General features: G+C 41.6%; 3 protein-coding genes and 1 long non-coding RNA gene across 4 annotated transcripts; 1 reads left to right on the top strand and 3 right to left on the bottom strand.

Annotated features, from left to right (window-relative positions):
- Window positions 1-997: 997 nt before the first annotated feature.
- Window positions 998-1,694, bottom strand: LOC6572062 (larval cuticle protein A2B). The gene is made up of 2 exons (XM_001998179.4): window positions 1,630-1,694; window positions 998-1,569 (listed from the first exon to the last, which is right to left on the bottom strand). The coding sequence occupies exons 1-2, from the start codon at window positions 1,639-1,641 to the stop codon at window positions 1,051-1,053; spliced, it is 531 nt and encodes a 176-aa protein (XP_001998215.3). The 5' UTR covers window positions 1,642-1,694; the 3' UTR covers window positions 998-1,050.
- A 1,130-nt stretch (window positions 1,695-2,824) lies between these two features.
- LOC6572061 (cuticle protein 7) lies at window positions 2,825-3,733 on the bottom strand. Its single transcript, XM_001998178.3, has 2 exons — window positions 3,654-3,733; window positions 2,825-3,593 (listed from the first exon to the last, which is right to left on the bottom strand). Exons 1-2 carry the CDS (start codon window positions 3,663-3,665, stop codon window positions 2,958-2,960), a joined length of 648 nt encoding a protein of 215 aa, XP_001998214.3. The 5' UTR covers window positions 3,666-3,733; the 3' UTR covers window positions 2,825-2,957.
- Window positions 3,734-5,463: 1,730 nt separating this feature from the next.
- On the bottom strand, window positions 5,464-6,266 carry LOC122756909 (larval cuticle protein A2B-like). Its single transcript, XM_044007773.1, has 2 exons — window positions 6,202-6,266; window positions 5,464-6,131 (listed from the first exon to the last, which is right to left on the bottom strand). Exons 1-2 carry the CDS (start codon window positions 6,211-6,213, stop codon window positions 5,568-5,570), a joined length of 576 nt encoding a protein of 191 aa, XP_043863708.1. The 5' UTR covers window positions 6,214-6,266; the 3' UTR covers window positions 5,464-5,567.
- Window positions 6,267-10,258: 3,992 nt separating this feature from the next.
- LOC116803735 lies at window positions 10,259-11,078 on the top strand. The gene is made up of 2 exons (XR_004363803.2): window positions 10,259-10,609; window positions 10,677-11,078. It is a non-coding gene; the product is annotated as an uncharacterized LOC116803735 (long non-coding RNA).
- The last annotated feature ends 6,727 nt before the right edge of the window (window positions 11,079-17,805 follow it).

The raw sequence follows: 17,805 nt of genomic DNA, 5'->3' as shown, positions 1-17,805 counted from the left end.
CCATCCCCAGTACAAGTACGCCTACGATGTGCACGATTCCCTCTCCGGCGACTCCAAGAGCCAGGTGGAGGAGCGCGATGGCGATGTGGTCCGCGGCGAGTACTCGCTGGTGGATGCCGATGGTTACAAGCGCACCGTCCAGTACACCGCCGATCCCATCAACGGCTTCAATGCTGTGGTCAACCGCGAACCCCTCGTCAAGGCTGTGAAGACCATTGCCGCTGCTCCAGTGGTTGCCCACTATGCTGCCCCTGCTGTCGTCAAGACTGTCGCCCCCGCTTACCACACCTATGCCGCCCCTGCTCCAGTCGCCCACTATGGCCCGGCTGTTGCCTACCATCATTAAATGTGTTAATTGTATCCCAGATCTGTTATATTAAATGAATAAATTGTTATAGATAAATTGAAAACAAACAGAAATAGTTAATTTCAAATTTGTTCTGCAAATATCTCCCATTCGCCGATTATGTGAAACACCTGTCTTAAATTCCTATGAAAAATACAAGAATTATTCAGACGCAGCCAATTGTATATCGCTCAGACGTGGTCTAAGCGCTGCCAAATCCAAAATTTGCTTCATCCTTATGAACATACATATATGGTGTTTGGTACATCAATAGTAAAAGTAAACCATAACTTAGACGTTACATTTCGAATATCTTCTGTTTTACCAATTTTTTAGTAGTGACAAAATAGTTTGCGTGCATAGAGACGAACAGACGGACGGACAGTAGGACAGACATTGCACATATTGCATGAGTATAAATGGATATAAATGGTGAATGAGTACAAATAGTTTTATTTAACGAGTTCCAAATAATAATAATAAGGAGCCGGTAACAAACTGACCCACCTCGAGGTTATCATATTGGGCACAGTCTAAGGTAGGGACGTGTTAGCTGCGGTGAATTGAAACTAAAGCTACTGAATGATTAATACTGAAAATACCTAATCAATTCTAAGTTGACAAATTTCTATGATTTCATATTATCTATAACAATTTATTCATTTACTTTAAGACATAACAGATCTGCGGTAGAATTAACACACTTAATGATGGTAGGCAACCGCCGGGCCATAGTGGGCGACTGGAGCAGGGGCGGCATAGGTGTGGTAAGCGGGGGCGACAGTCTTGACCACAGCAGGAGCAGCATAGTGGGCAACCACTGGAGCAGCGGCAATGGTCTTCACAGCCTTGACGAGGGGTTCGCGGTTGACCACAGCATTGAAGCCGTTGATGGGATCGGCGGTGTACTGGACGGTGCGCTTGTAACCATCGGCATCCACCAGCGAGTACTCGCCGCGGACCACATCGCCATCGCGCTCCTCCACCTGGCTCTTGGAGTCGCCGGAGAGGGAATCGTGCACATCGTAGGCGTACTTGTACTGGGGATGGGGGTCGTACTCCTCGGCAGCCTTCGTGATAACGTGTTGGGCCACAGGCGCAATCGTCTTGACGACGGCAGCAGGGGCGGCGTAGGTGGCCACGGCGGGTGCCGCATGGTAGACCTGGGCGGCGGGTAGGATACTAGCGCTGGCGACGGCGACCAGGGCGAAGAGGGCGAAAAACTGGAATGGATTCAGTGTATATGCATTAGCTAATATTTTGGCTCAGTGAGGGGGGCATACCTTGAATGCCATTTTAATGTGGTTTGAGTGGGTCTGAAAGCGTGTGCTGTCGGATGGGGCTAAGTCTGCAGTATGATTAGAAGTGGAGCAGACCTCCGCTTATATAGAGCAATCTCACGGGGCAAGTGCATACGCCGAGGCTGTCTGTTTCTGCTGCGGCTCATTATTGTGAAGCAAATTACAAAAGCTCAGCGAAAACAAAGAGGAGCGAAAGGGCGAGTCAAGTTGAACCGGGCCGGCCTAGGCTGACTATGGAGTGCAGGTAATGTGGAGCAAATTGGGTCTTGACTTGCAATTGGACATAGCATTGCTCATGCTCACGGACGCATTCGCCGTCGAGGTTCCGGGCTCTGATCTACCCAGCCATCGAGCAAGAGTATTGCCCGCGGGCCGCGGCTATTTGACATTCAATTTGTGTGCGCGACATTACAATTGCAAAAAAATAAAAATAGAAATAAAAGTCTGTCTTTGTTGCTACCGGATACTTTTTGGCATGCCAAAACCGGTTGGCTCATGCGCGAAAAAGCTGATGTAGATCGAGCAATATAGAGCTAAACTATATACATAAATTACACATCGCGTATATGTACACACGAGACTGTGCTCTGCTCTGCTTGATCTTGAAGTCAGAAAATACAACCACTCTACTATTTCATTCTATATTAATTCAATTTGGGAATGATTTGTAATGCTCTATTTTATTTATGATACCACCCAAATAAGTAAATATATGAATAATGTGAGCGGCTTTTCTTTCAAACAATATATAACGGCTTCTCTTGCTGTTTATCTGGAGACTAAATCGTTGATTATCGATATTCACTATAGTCACTATCGATTGTTCTTCAATATCTATCGCCACTATTATGGTTCTTAACTATCGATACTATTAATGGCTCTCCACCTTTAATTGCTATAGTAAGAAAAGCAAGAAAAAAGGATAAATTTCCAATTTTCCGTTTAGCCAAAGTTTTTTCTAAGAAAGTCAATAAAAACTTGTTAAAGGTTTCGACTCTGTGGAACAACCTAAATATGTGCAATAAATATTAGTATACCCTATTTGATACTGTAAAATAATATTTTAACGCACTCCTTTGACTTTTGTTATATTATTATGTAAGTTTTTAATCCATGTCAGTCAAATTCGATATCTTAACAACAACAAAATGGATAATAAACAGCTTTGTGCTCAGAGTTAATATGCATATAACGATTTATTACAATAGAACTATTTAACAGAGCTTAGGGATCTAAGAATGCTGGGTAATGGAAATTGGGAATTTGGAATGGAGGATGCAATAATACTTCCGTCGTCGCGCGTCACAGCTCTAGTGATGATAATAATCCTGAGCAGCATGGCTGGCTGGAGCCGCCGACTCGTAGGTGGCATAGTGTTCCTGGTGCTGTTGCTGGTGGTGCTGCAATTGTTGCTGAGGCTCGTGTTCGTGGTGCACGTTGTAAGTGGGAGCAGCATAAGTGGGCGCAGCGTAAGTGGGCGCAGCGTAAGCCACAGGAGCCTTCAGCACAGCCGACTGATGATATTGAGCGGGTGCAGCTGAGGCAGAGGCGATCAGTTTGTGATGAATGTGGCCCAGGGGCTCGCGATGAACGACAGCATTGAAGCCGTTGACGGAGTCGGCGGTGTACTTCACGGTGCGACGGTAGCCGTCGGCATCGTCCAAGGAATACTCTCCCTGCACCACGTCGCCGTCACGGGACTCAACCTGGCTTTTGGAGTCGCCGGAGACAGCGTCCTGCACGTCGTAGGCGAAATTGTACTTGGGATGGGGATCATCAGGATAGATCTCATGAGCGTGGGCGTGGGCGTGGATGTCATGTGGCTTTTGGTAGATCACATGCTGCGGCTGTGGCACTCCGGTGTGGTAAAGCTGTGGCTGCTCGTGGTGCTCCACGGGTATGAGGCCAGCTGATACGGCTGCGACGAGCGAGACCAAGGCTACGAACTGAAGAAAAGAGAAATTGAGCACAGGGAAGGACTCTGCGGAGAGGGATTACGCGCTCACCTTGAAAGCCATTTCACTGAGATTATGAGGTGCGAAGATTGGAGCAGAGCTGTGAAATGGATGTACTCCCGCTGTCGAAGTCTGTGCTGTGAATAGTAATTGAGCATCCACAGCATTTGTATTTATAGACGAATTTGGTGGTGGCCACCAGGGCCACATCAATTGGGCTTCAAACTCCATTGTTTCGGGCCTTTCTTTCACTTTTTGGTAAGTCTTATAGATATAATTTGAGTTTGAATTCATTTGCATGGCGCTCATTGTACGGTTTTGGTTTCTTGAAATTTACCAAACGGGTTGGCGCTCGACCGATTTGGTGATTTGCACCCACGAGACACACCCATGTGGCGAACATGAATGGATGACGGACAACCGCACGAAACAGCCGGCAGACAAAAGACTTAGGCAAGTAACTAGACTTTGAGGGCTGTGGGACCAGAGTTGTAGCCGGGTAGCCGGGGAACCGGGGAACTGGGGAGCTGGGGAGCTGGGGAACCGGGGAGTCTGAGTCGAAGCCAAAGCCGGGTGTTGAGTCGAATCATGTAAGTAACCCAATAAAGACAGCTTGATCGATGCCCGCATTGCACTTGACACACACACACATACAAACACAGACGCCCTTCTCAGCAGCTGTCCACTGCAATGACCTAAAAACTAGAAATATAATCGGACGAAAGCTGGCCATTCACCAATACAAACAGCAAGTGCCGGAGCCATGCCTACGACTCTGGGCTTGTAATGGCTGAGCTTTCGGCTTGCAGCTTTTGCCTCGCTCGATATTCGACTTGTGGAATAAGTGCTCAATCATGCCATCAATGAGCACACACACATACACACAAACAGACACAAGCACACGTTTGTTGGCCTAATGTAAATAGGTGTGAAGTGACTAAACGGTTTGCAATTTGATGATGTAACGCTAAGCAGGTCGCGCAGTAATTGGAAAGAATTTCGTCTAGGGTCGTTTCTCAATTTTAAGGAATATTTGATAGGACAACCTCTAGTAAAGCATTGCCAAACTCTAGATATTAAAGGTGGGATCATCAGGTCCAGCTTTTATTAAAGAGTGCCAAAATATGAATTATAGCTATTTAATTATATTTATTAATGAACTACTCAAGTTCTTGCAAGAATTCAATGACCTTTCAATTCCGTTTTCGATTTCAATTGCGTTAATTAAAGTGATCGTAGCCTTGAGTGCCGGTAATGAAAAAGTACAATCAAAAGTTTATTTGGGAGAAAGGCTCAATCAGATTACTCACTCTTTACGCAATCATAAAGAACGGCAATAGAACTTTTGATACGCCCAACTCTCGCTCCGTCTGACATGCGTCTGGGAGCGAGACAAGCCGGTTACAATCAAATTGGGCGAGTCATGTTTGGCGCGGAGTGGGAAATGCCACAGCCGGTAGTAGCTCGCTAAGGTAGCAAGCGAAATCAAGATTTAATAATAATAATAAAAATAGTGTGATATATATATATCTGTAGATACAGTCACGGCTAAAGGTATTGATACATTGTTTGCTGATGGGATTAGTTCATTTTCATGGCGATTGCTGGTCAGTGTAACAAATCAATCCGTGATTGAGAACCGCACTCGACTTTGCTATTTCAATGTCGCACCAAATTTAATTGCAACACTTTTACGCCGAGATCAACTCGCATAATCAATTAACGATTCTGATATTAAATGCCATAGGTCCGGCACGGCGTATTCCGCAAAAACCCAAAACTAAAATCAGAGAAAAGAGACTGGTTCTTTACACCAAATCCGTAAGTCTAAGCTAGTAGAGAAAGTAACTAGAAATCGATAATCGATATCTGATATATGAACTACTTTATTGTGGAGCTCAATAAATAAGTATACAGTAAAACGAACAACGATACCATATCAAACAGCAACAAGCTCTTGAGACTTTAGTGATGGTAGGTGACGGACGGCGCGGAGTAGGTCGCGTAGTGGGCAGCAGGAGCAGCGTAGTGAGCAACTGGAGCGACGGTCTTGACCACAGCAGGAGCAGCATAGTGGACAGCTGGAGCAGCATAGTGGGCGACTGGAGCAGGGGCAGCATAGGTGTGGTAAGCGGGGGCGACAGTCTTGACGACAGCAGGAGCAGCATAGTGGGCAACTGTGGCGGCGGCGACGGCCTTGACGAGGGGTTCGCGGTTGACCACAGCGTTGAAGCCGTTGATGGGATCGGCGGTGTACTGGACGGTGCGCTTGTAGCCATCGGCATCCACCAGCGAGTACTCGCCGCGGACCACATCGCCGTCGCGCTCCTCCACCTGGCCCTTGGAGTCGCCAGTCAGCTTATCGTCGACGCCGTACGAGAAACGGTACTGGGGATGGGGATCGTAGGTCTCGTCGGACTTGACCACCACCTTCTGGGCCACAGCCACGGGGGCGCCGTAGGTGGCCACTGGAGCAGCGGGCACGTAGCCAGCGCTGGCCACCGCGACGAAGGCGAGTGCGAAAACAAACTGGAGAACAGCGAGATAATCCATTAGTATATACTATATATGTGGGCATCCATTGAGCAGTCGTACTCACCTTGAATGCCATGTTGCTGTTTTGGGAGTTGGTTAAGTTCTTTGCAGAGGCAAGAGCAAATGTCGAATGATATTGCTTCTGGAATGAAAAAGGTATTTATAGGTTGTCGCACAGCTGAACTCTGGTAGCCGATTTGATTATGTCTGCATAGCGGTAATCGTAATTTGCTTAAATGTGGCCTTCTGCATATCATGTTCGAAATTAGCGCAGTCACCACGCCGAAATCGGCCAGCTGGCCAGTAGCCGAAGAGATTGTCAAGCTGCACAGCAGCAGCCTCTGCCGCTGAGGCCTCGACAGAGGCCGCGGGAACAGCAGCGGCGGCAGCGAGAGCGAATGCAATCGAAAATGGTAAATTATTTAGAAAGGATTTGGGATCTTCCTTTAACCATAAAATCATCTCAAGCAATGCGCATCTGCAGACAATTTGTAAATTGCATCCAAATTACATCTGCTCATGAGAAACATTATCAGGTTTACAATTGAAAAGAAAATTTAATGGGATGCTTATTACAGTAGATCTGTCCTTGAACTTTGCATGTACATTCTAAAAGCTGGCCGCAAATATATGCTCAGGCTGGTAGGTAGCTCTATAAGACATTTTTACACTCTACACAAATTGCCAAATTTATTTCTTAAGAGTAATTTAATGGTTACAATTGCCAGCTTTATTTAGGTGTGGCCTGAGTAGCTCTGTTTTATGTCACTTGTAATTATGAACAGTGAATACATTTTTACTAAGCTAACATTTAAATGAGTTGGGTTAAGACTGCCTGTTCCAAGTAATACAATTAAATTATCACATTTTTAAGGTTCCATAACATTTATTTTGTGGGTTACAGAGAATATCATCTTAAGTTGATGATGATGATACTATGATGATAATATTTAATATAGAAGTTAAAAGTCTGAAATATTTCATATTTATTTTTATTTTGTACACATTTACATATATACATATATGTAGAGATGTCCTTACGTATGTATTGTACGTAAACTAAATTCTTATAGGACTCAATTTAATTGTAATTTTAATTTTGACATTCGTAGAAATAATTTTTAAACTATGAATTCGGAGTTTGATTTCAATTGGTAATCATCATTAAGATATTCTGATAACTCAGCGACATTTCTTATATTTAATTTCATCTAATGCTCGTGTCTAAGAAGTATGTATGAGAGTATAAGAAGTGTATGAGTGTAAAGCACCGTTAAGCTCTGCCTTATCTGCGCATAAGCTCTGCGCGTGTGCCATTCCCGTTCGAGCGGAATCTCTCTCTTTTTGGCCACGGTTCTCGTAGATCAAACGTGATTATTATAAGCACACCCACAGTGCCTTCGAACAGGAAGTAGCAGCAATCCACAGCCAGCCAGCCACCAATCAACGGCGTAAGCACTAAAGCGTTGCTGTCACCATGAAAATACAACGCTCACTCGCAGCTGCGCTGCTGCGACGACTATTCGCTATATAAGTTAAGGCTTACGCCCAGAAATGTATCATTCGCAAATCAAGTTCACTTCTGTAAAGAACTCAACCAACTCCCAAAACAGCAACATGGCATTCAAGGTGAGTACGACTGCTCAATGGATGCCCACATATATAAAATGTACTAATGGATTATCTCGCTATTCTCCAGTTTGTTTTCGCACTCGCCTTCGTCGCGGTGGCCAGCGCTGGCTACGTGCCCGCTGCTCCAGTGGCCACCTACGGCGCCCCCTTGGCTGTGGCCCAGAAGGTGGTGGTCAAGTCCGACGAGACCTACGATCCCCATCCCCAGTACCGTTTCTCGTACGGCGTCGACGATAAGCTGACTGGCGACTCCAAGGGCCAGGTGGAGGAGCGCGACGGCGATGTGGTCCGCGGCGAGTACTCGCTGGTGGATGCCGATGGCTACAAGCGCACCGTCCAGTACACCGCCGATCCCATCAACGGCTTCAACGCTGTGGTCAACCGCGAACCCCTCGTCAAGGCCGTCGCCGCCGCCCCAGTTGCCCACTATGCTGCCCCTCCTGTGGTCAAGACTGTTGCTCCCGCTTACTCCGCCTATGCTGCTCCTGCTGTCATCAAGACTGTTGCTCCCGCTTACTCCACCTATGCTGCTCCGGCTGTGGTCAAGACTGTGGGTCCTGCTTACTCCACCTATGCTGCTCCAGCTACCCACTATGCTGCTCCAGCTGTCCACTATGCTGCTCCAGCTGTCCACTATGCGTCTCCTGCTGTGGTCAAGACCGTCGCTCCAGTTGCTCACTATGCTGCACCTGCGGCCCACTACGCCACTTACTCCTCTCCAGCCGTCGCCTATCACTAATGATGAAGTGATGAAGTTTTCTTAAAGCTCATAATTAGAATCGTTGCTCATATTACTGTATATTTATTTATTGACATCAATAAAATAATGCATGCATGGATATAAACAAAAGAATATTATTACTTTAATTTTTGCGTTATGGAATTTTGACGAAGGTCCTTAGGTTATGTTTATTATGCATTGATAAAGAAACAGCAGATATTTTAATCATAAGGATTACATATATAATAAGAATTTGTATTTAAGCCTCAACAGCTTCGTTACTCTACGAGATTTGGTGAGTAATTTTCTATGCATGCATGTATCAGAAATATGTTTAATAGAGCGCATATATATGTATATACATACATATTTATATAAATTCAAGACAGCTTCTGCTTTTCAAGAAATTATGAAATTTACATATATCATTTGATACACTCAGCGGCTTTAGGTGCCGAGTGTTGGAAATTCAAATAAGCAATGAGACTTATATGAATGGCATTTACTTGGACACGCAATTCCAATTGCAGTTGTTGATAATTGGTAAGGTCGTTCACATTCTGCGCACTATTATCCTGTTTAACTACCTCCTTTATTGTATGTGTGTCTATGTGTGAGTGTGTGTATGTGAGTTCATAACTTGTTTGTCAGCCAGCCGAAGCAACGGAGAAACTTCACAGACATTAAGATGCATAAAAGAATCGAAGTCGTAGTGCTTGGGCTGCAATTCGTGTCCTGTAGTCTGGCGTTGGCTGGACTTTTGTTTGAAGTTCTTTTAAGGACGCGGTGGCTGTTGCTTTCACTCGCCACGGGAGTGCAACGAACTGCCCTAGGTAGGATCCTCATCCGTCAGACAGTCTGCGGACAAGACTCAACTTTTCTGCCAGCCAGCCAGCCAGCGAGCCAGGTAGGCAGGCAGACAGGCAGACAGGCAGACAGGCAGACAGAGGAGTTGAGATTGCATATTTAAAATATATGCCACTGCCGGGTTGACAGGCTGCAGCCATGAATGCCGGGGGTCATGACTTCAATTTCGAAATGATAAATACGCGAGCTTGCAGCATCTCGTGCAAGGGAGTCGTGCACAATTGGCTTAGAGCCGAAAATCTCTAGTTTCCCACAATTGAAGTCATTTGGAGTTGAGCGATTCTAGATATCCATAGCAGATAGGGCTGTGCACCTGCTGCTCGCTGTTTCCTGAGAGAAGAACTATTCTGTTGGGGTGCCCCAAGGTCGAGGAACTAGCCAACTGCTGCGTCTTTAGTCGGACCCTTGCAGAGCAGAGATTTCTGTTGCTGCTAAATTCGAGACCAATCAAGTGGAAGATTGCACGTTTTTTAGGTGCACACACATCGAATATATCGACTCGGCCAGCCGAACCCTTCTCAAACTTCATCATCATCATTATTATCAACCGCTCTAACCAAAAGCCCAACAACAATGCGAACTGACAATGCGAGCAGACAAAACTACAATAAGAAATATCAAATGAAAAACAAAAAAGATAAAACAGAAAAAAGCAAGAAGAATGATGATACAGCTTCAGCATGCCGAATCTCCAATGCCCTTGAATTGATTTAATGGAAGCTTCTACATATAGTATGGAATAGTAGACTCGAGCTCTTCATATTTATCTAAAGATATGATTACATACGATAGCTACATATATAATATATAATACATAATTTAATTTACATAGAATATAATTGTATTTTATCTTTAACTTATAATTTGTTTATTTTTAGATACATTTAATAAATATTTAATTTATATGAACGACACAAAGAAGACTCCACATGAATTCTTATAGAGTTCATTCAATCTCTGCTTACATGAAATAAGAATACTTCTCCTCGGCAAGCGTATAATAAAATAAAATAAAAGTAAAAGTAAAAGGAGCGCCGCCGCCGACTGAGGCAGCCAAACAGGCTCTCGCAGCTGGGCATCCCCTATAAAAAGGATTGCACTTCTGCTGGCCGTCTCATTCAGTGTTTTGTGCTGAGTCCGAGATGTTGGGCTGACGGTCAGCAATCGCTCCTGCCGGAAGGACAAGCAACAGCCACCAATTCGATTCGCGAGCAGGGGGCCCGATGCGACGCAGAGTGCTGCTCTGTAAATTGTAATGCAAATGCCTTAGTGGACTTCGTTATCACATTGGTCAATAACGTTTCTCTCTTTCTTTTTAGACGAAACCTGAAACAGAAACAGAACCGATTGGCAGGCATTTGCAATAGCATTTAACTCAATTGGAATGTAACTGAGTCCCAGCTCCGGCCCCAACGCCCCACGCCCGGCACACAACACCAACAACACTTTCGGCAGATATTTGGCTTATCACATCTAAACGTCATCCAGCAACCGGCAACCAAGGCCATTTAACGATGCAAATAGGCCCGGCGACCACTTTGTGGCACTTCGCATTGTCAACCAGAGGCCGTCGTCATTTTGCACTCATCCCAAGGCATTGAATCGCACGGAACCGTTGGAGGAATCCCAAACGCACTTTCGGCCAAACACCAAAATTCACATTTGCGATTAAGTTTAGGTGTAACCAATAAACACGACAAAAACTACAATAGGCTACCAAATTGGCTCGTGTGTATTTACTCAACATCAAGGGAGCTGTTCCCCCATCGTAGGATAGAGACATCCCCAGTAGGCTGAGTAGACTACCCATATTCGAGGGGGACAACTGCTATTTCACAGGGATTTACGACTCTAAACTATTGCGCATTCAAGGGTATTTTCGAAACATCGTGATAGAAAGAAGATTTTGTTGACTCCCCTAACCATATGATATCTTCTCGTATAAGGCGCCTCACCATCTGTGTGTTCGTGTGGAATTTTTCTAGATACTTCCCATCATATAATGGAATGTATATCTAACCAATGTAAATTTTTTTGGAACCCTCAATATAAAAGTCTACGGATGGAGCCTTGTGGGGGTGTTGCCTGCTTGCCAATTATTAACGAAGCACACGGCACGTGAAATAAATAAAGATACATGATTTTTCTAGAACCCACATCCTTTCATGTAAAGGGATGAATCGGGACGCAGACCTAAGAAGATCGTCGTACTGATCAAGAACATATTTTTAACATATCTTACAACAAGTTTTAATTAGATGATTGAACTCATATGAAACTCACTTCAAATCCAGTTAGCAGACTTCACTCGAGTTCAGCATTTATATAATGTTGTCAAGGCACCCACAAAGCCTTAACATATTTTTGCCAGTGTAGAAAAACGAAGTAGTTTAGCCTAATTAAAATCTCAATGCGCAAATTGCGATTATAAAAATATGCATGAAAATTTTTTAATAACAAATATTTCGTTATGATTGCTTTACACAAATGCCGTCGCAGTGGCATATGAACAATAATTTATGTATATCAAGGTCAGAGGGGCCCCACAAAAGCCTATGACTGGAACTTATGGATCGGAGCAACAAAGCCACATGTGTGTGCGAGTGTGCATGTGTGCATGTGTGTGAGCGTGTGTGCAGGGCTGCCGAAAAATAAGTTAACTGCAAACTGGTTTGCATTACTTTAATTGCCATTATCTCACTCACTCGCATGCCAGTTGATAGCTCGCAGTTGTTTGTTGGCTTGCAGAGGGCCGTTAAGGCCCCGTATATACGGCATGTAGCTGACTAACTGCTCTAGTTGGCTTGAGATTTCCCATTAAACATAAACATTACAAGCTAACTAAATATTTGTAAATTTGTCGTTGGTTTTGTCACTTCCAGCGTGACGAACTCAGCGTCAGCTCTTGAAGTGCTTTGACTTTAGTGCCAGCCCATCATGTTGATGTCCATTTATCGTAATTAACAAGCTCCAAATTCCAGCTGCCTTACTCGTACCCCATACTCAAATTGAGTTGAGTTGAGTTGAGCTCATGCCAAATGCCAAGCTAAAAGCCACTTGTTGACGTTTTGCTTGCCACCGACTGAATTTCAATTCGAGCTTCGATCGAGTGCGTTTACGGCAAATGTTTAAAGTTTTTGTTAAAATGGTGCAGAGCTCTTATATATATTTTCGATCAGGATGACGACTGAAAGACTGAAGTAGCCATATACACCTCTACCGCCTCTACTTCTACAGCCATTTTGCGGTTTAACTTTCACGCAAACTACTAGAAACTTGAGGCTAGAAATAATTACTTGAATTGAGAAACTAAATGAAATATTTCAGATTGTGTACGGATTAATAAAAAATTAAATATGTGCTTATTGAGTGCATTCTAAATCAGAACACGTAAGATCGTTCTAGTCGGGCGTTACCGACTGCACAATACTCATTCACATCCCATCAGAAATTTAGTGGCTAAGTTTAGCTCTGATACTGTAGAAAATGCAGTTTTCTCGATTTGCCACGCCCTACTGGGCGTAGACACCTCATTTTTGGCTAGTTCTTAGAACAAGGTAACGGTAACCTAGCTGTAAAATTTAGATGCTTACGCTCCAAAAATGAGAAAATTACAGGGTATTTTCCGATATGCCACACCCCTAAGGAGGTTACTAGTAACTTAACTAGCTTAAAAACAAAATTAGTAGATATATTTTTATACTCATTCACGAAAGCGAAGTGAATTGGGTTTGTACAATGTCCGTCTTGTTCGTCCGTCCGTCTGTCCGTATGAACGCAGTTGATTTCGGCGCTATTGAAGCTAGAGACTTGAAATTTGGAACACATACATATATTTCCGATTTATAAAGTGTTAACATTTTCCCGATCCCGAGATAGTGGCGCGGCAAATCGGAAAATACATTTTCCGATATGCCAGAAATCATGTTAGTTGAAGAGCTAGAAAGCTGAAATTTTGAATATTGATCCGCGTCGATCACCAAATTGGGGTGTGGCAAATCGGATAAAATTACAACTCCTAGAGTTTTATAGCTAGAACGCTGAAATTGCACGTAAGCAAATGTTATGATTCTATAAAGAAAGATGAAAACATGTTATGTCTATGCTCATTAGGGGCGTGGCAAATCGGACCTGAAGATGTAGTCTATGTCTATGCTCATTAGGGGCGTGGCAAATTGGACCTGAAGATGTAGTGATTTTTAAAATTCTGCTATATTTTGAGCAGTATTGATGCTAAAGACCTAAAATTTGGTATGTATACTCGGGCTGACCACCCAAGACCAAAAGGTTAGGGCGGATATATGGCCACCATAGGGGGCGTGGCAAACCGCCAAAGTATATATATCCTGAATCCTTTCCCAACAAAAAGATTCGGCTCGTTATGGAAACAGTTTTTATGACGATAACAGTTGAATGATGCCGGGTATCAAAACTGTAGTTTTGATTTGTTCCTTTATTATGAGAAGTACAAGAAAAAGGCTCCAATCGAGACTACTCGACTAGGAGATAGCCTGAGCCCCCCAAGCTGATATTTGAATCATTCTGCATTTCTTTTATGCGCACATGCATATACACGCATCCACACGCACGTACATATATCACGCGCACTGCTGACTGCGCAGTTAGCAGCGACAGCGCTTGGGCTGCACTGCGGTGTGGGCAATATTATGAGAATTTACTTGTTGAATAATTTCTCTTGTAGTAGGACTATCTTTATGAAACTTTCAGAGAAGAATGAGCACAAGTCTCTAGTTTTTGAAGGGGCGTGGTATCCAAAATCTGTAAATTACAAAATCTTTTAATTTTAACAAAAAACAAAATTTAATAAACTACGTATGAGTCTACATTTAAAATTTGGAGACACTAGCTCTTAAGGTGTAGGAAAAAAAAACCAGTATATTCTGATTTCTCATTTATAATGGGTTCGGGGTATAAAAGTAATAGGAGTGATCGACTAGGATTTATTTTTCGAGTGGGAGGTGAGGTATTCTAAATGCCATATCTGTGTATATTTTCAAAGCAGCCACATATCGATTTTTAAGGATGAAAAGAAAATTGATTGAGTAATGGATGAAAAGATAGTAATTATTAACATTATGATACTGCAAGTGATATATACGTTTTAAACAATAAATCTCTAGATGCATGGATTGAAGCAGCTCGACGTCTTGTTTGAGAATATATATTCTACCTATTACATTAATTTCACGAAACTATTAAACCTTTAGTTAACATTCCATTGAATTCAGAGTATAAGCTATATTATTTTGATTTCGATTTTGAAATTCGTTTGTACTTTATATAATTTTTCTACATATGCACATACATGTATATCTGTATGTGAATCGTGCCAGTTATATTATACATATTTGAAATTAACTGATATAATTACGCATAAATATCTAGTCGCTTTCAATAATGTCCATATTTTTATTTCCAAAGTATTGTTATCTATAGTTCAATTCATTTAAACACGAGTAATAAGCATGACTGCTGGCAATTAGCAATTAAGGCATAAAACTCTTAAATGTTGTACAATCGACTCTTGTTATTTCGAGCCTCTCATTTATTCAAAGTAATCACGAGTCCCCTACAAAATCTCTTTAATAATTAATTAATTAATTACTCATATGGTAAAACACTTGACAATTCAAATTTGCGAAGGTTCTTGGCGTGTTAGTAAGAACTTTGAATTTGAATTTTGGACTCCCCTGAAACTACCTATCTTTATTGTGCGTGGTTGCGTGTTGCGTCTACAAAACAAAACTGATGAAACAGCATATATGCTGCATTATAGCAGTTTTTCTCCATAAAAAATTATTGAAAAGTCTGAGCACCAGCAATATGTTTCGAAGCAAACCCGTATAAATGAGTTCTTTTCAAAAATTAATTAATTTGAACATAAGTACATTACTAATATGTAAACTATCAGCAGTTAAAAAAAAAACCTTAATAATTCGAAGTTTTTTTATTTTCTCTATATTTTTATATTTTGTATTTAAAACATTCGATAATTCGTAATATTTTAAGAGAGTCCCTTGAATTTCGAAATACCGATAGTCGAGCGTAATTGCAAAGTAGCGCCACCTACTGGGCGTCCGAGGTATTATATTCAGATATTCAAACCAGCAAGTACCATAGAGAGGACACAAACCTTTGAGGTGTGACGCTGAATTACTCCGAATTACTTACACCACTAAGTAAGGCCAACAGATATTACAGTGCAGAAAATTATGTACGCTTTTTTAATACCCTGAACCCATTGAAAATGGGAAATCTGGATATAATGGTTTTGTTAAAAGTATGTAACAGGCAGAAGGAGGCGTGGCAGACCCCATAAAGTATATATATTATCGATCGATAACTTGTCCCGCTATTTTGTTATCGATTAAAAACATTATCGGAAAATAATAAATTTATATCTGCTACATCTTTAAAGCTAGAGTCGCCAAATTTTAAATATAGATTTATATGTACTTTTTAGAATTTCGATTTTTGTCAATATTTACCCCCCACTTTTATATTCAACCCTTCACCATCAACTTTGTAAACGGCGTATTTCAAATACTAGAGACTTGTGCTTTGAAAAATACATGCATATTATTTATAATCTGAAAGTTTCATGAAGATAGTCCATCCACAATAAAAGTTATTAAACAATTAAATTCCCATAGTAAGTCACCACTGCAGCCAATGCGTGCTTATGCGTGCCTGCCTATATTTGTCTATGAGTGTGTGTGTGTGTGTATTTCTTGTGTAAGCAGAAAGACGCAAAGAATTATTGAAATATACATAAGTTGTTCGAAGGGTTCAGACGATCTCGTAGTCGAACAGTCTCGACTAGAGCTTTCTTACTTGTTTATACCCTGAACCCATTAAATATGGCAAATCATACTATAATGGTTTTGTTACATCCGTTAATTTGTAAGCATTTCCCGAAATATGATGCTAGATCTTATAAAATTACATTTTTTTTTCTAATATTCTGTTTATCTCATTTGTTTCTAATTTTATGGTTATCTCATTTTCATTTAGACGCATTCTTTCAAAGGGTCGATCTGTAAACGTCAAATAAACATACACACACCTTATCAATAGAGAAAACATACAAAACAGCCCATAATTAAAAATGGAACAGAAATCGATTGAGGTGGCAAAACCATTTCAAATGTCTTTAACGTACATATGTATATGAAAATTCATCTAAATTTAGCAAACTGCAACGTCAAACAAGCTGAACGCACACACTAAATTTGAACTATCACTTGAAATTATAAGTAAAACAAGTACGAAGGCTTCAGACAAGACTACTCGACTGGGAGATACCCTGAGCCCTCAAGCTGATATTCGAATCATTCTGCACTTCTTTTATGCACACATACAATCACACACCCTGCTGACTTCGCTGTTAGCAGCGGCAGCGCTTGGGCTGCTTTGCGGTGTGGGCAATGTTATGAGAATTTGTTTGTTGCATAATATCTCTTGTAGTAGGACTATCTTTATGAAATTTTCAGAGAGGGATCATATGGTCATATCATATGGATCATATGATAAAAGGTGTGTACATTTCAAAGAACAAGTCTCTAGTTCTTGAAATACGTTTTTTACAAATTGGTGGCGAATGGGGCGTAGTAACCAAAATCTGTAAATTACAAAATCTTTGTATTCATCAAATGTATATACACAGTAAATCTAAAGTCTCCAGGTCTAAAAGTGTTCTAATTAAGCTGAAAAAAACAAAATAAATGTTTCGATCATTCTCGAGAATAAGTTGTCGGATGAGTTATCGAAAAAATAAGGTAAACTTTTACTGCGTATAGTATACACGAGTGTGCAGCTCTTCAGCAGGGTCATCGACAGATAACTCAACTCCTGATAACTCAACTATGCAAATTTGAAGCTTCTATTTCTTAAACTGTAACAGTTATGAGCTTTTGAGGTTTGCCATGCTTCTTTTGGGCGTATATGTATCCGCCATAGCATTTTGATCTTGAGCGGTCAACTCGCATATACATTCCAAATTTCAGCGGATCGGGAAAATTTTAACACCTTACAATCCGAGGATATACACGAGTATATGTTCCATATTTCAAGACGGGCATTACACAAAAACAATATACTCATTTTACTTTCGTAAATGAGTATACGATATATGTAAATTGTACATATTGATATAGTAATAACATATTGAGTACATAAATAAATAAATAAATTCTGAACATTCGAACAGAAATAAATATGAAAGCAGATAATGTATTTGACTAGAACTCAATAGAAAACTTGAGACACTAATAAGTTGTTAATGCAAAGCTAAATTGTCCTTTGTAGAACATAGAATCAGTTTGCAAGAATATTTACAATTGAGACAAAGTATATTTGATATGCGAAGTATGAGTTATAGCGATGCTGATCTCAGTTGAGATATGCTGAGCTGATCTTTCTCTTACA

This window comes from Drosophila mojavensis, unplaced genomic scaffold, assembly GCF_018153725.1.
Source record: "Drosophila mojavensis isolate 15081-1352.22 unplaced genomic scaffold, ASM1815372v1 contig_19, whole genome shotgun sequence".
Lineage (NCBI taxonomy): Eukaryota > Metazoa > Arthropoda > Insecta > Diptera > Drosophilidae > Drosophila > Drosophila mojavensis.
Note: the sequence above shows the minus strand (reverse complement) of the source record. Positions and strands in the feature narration are given on the sequence as shown.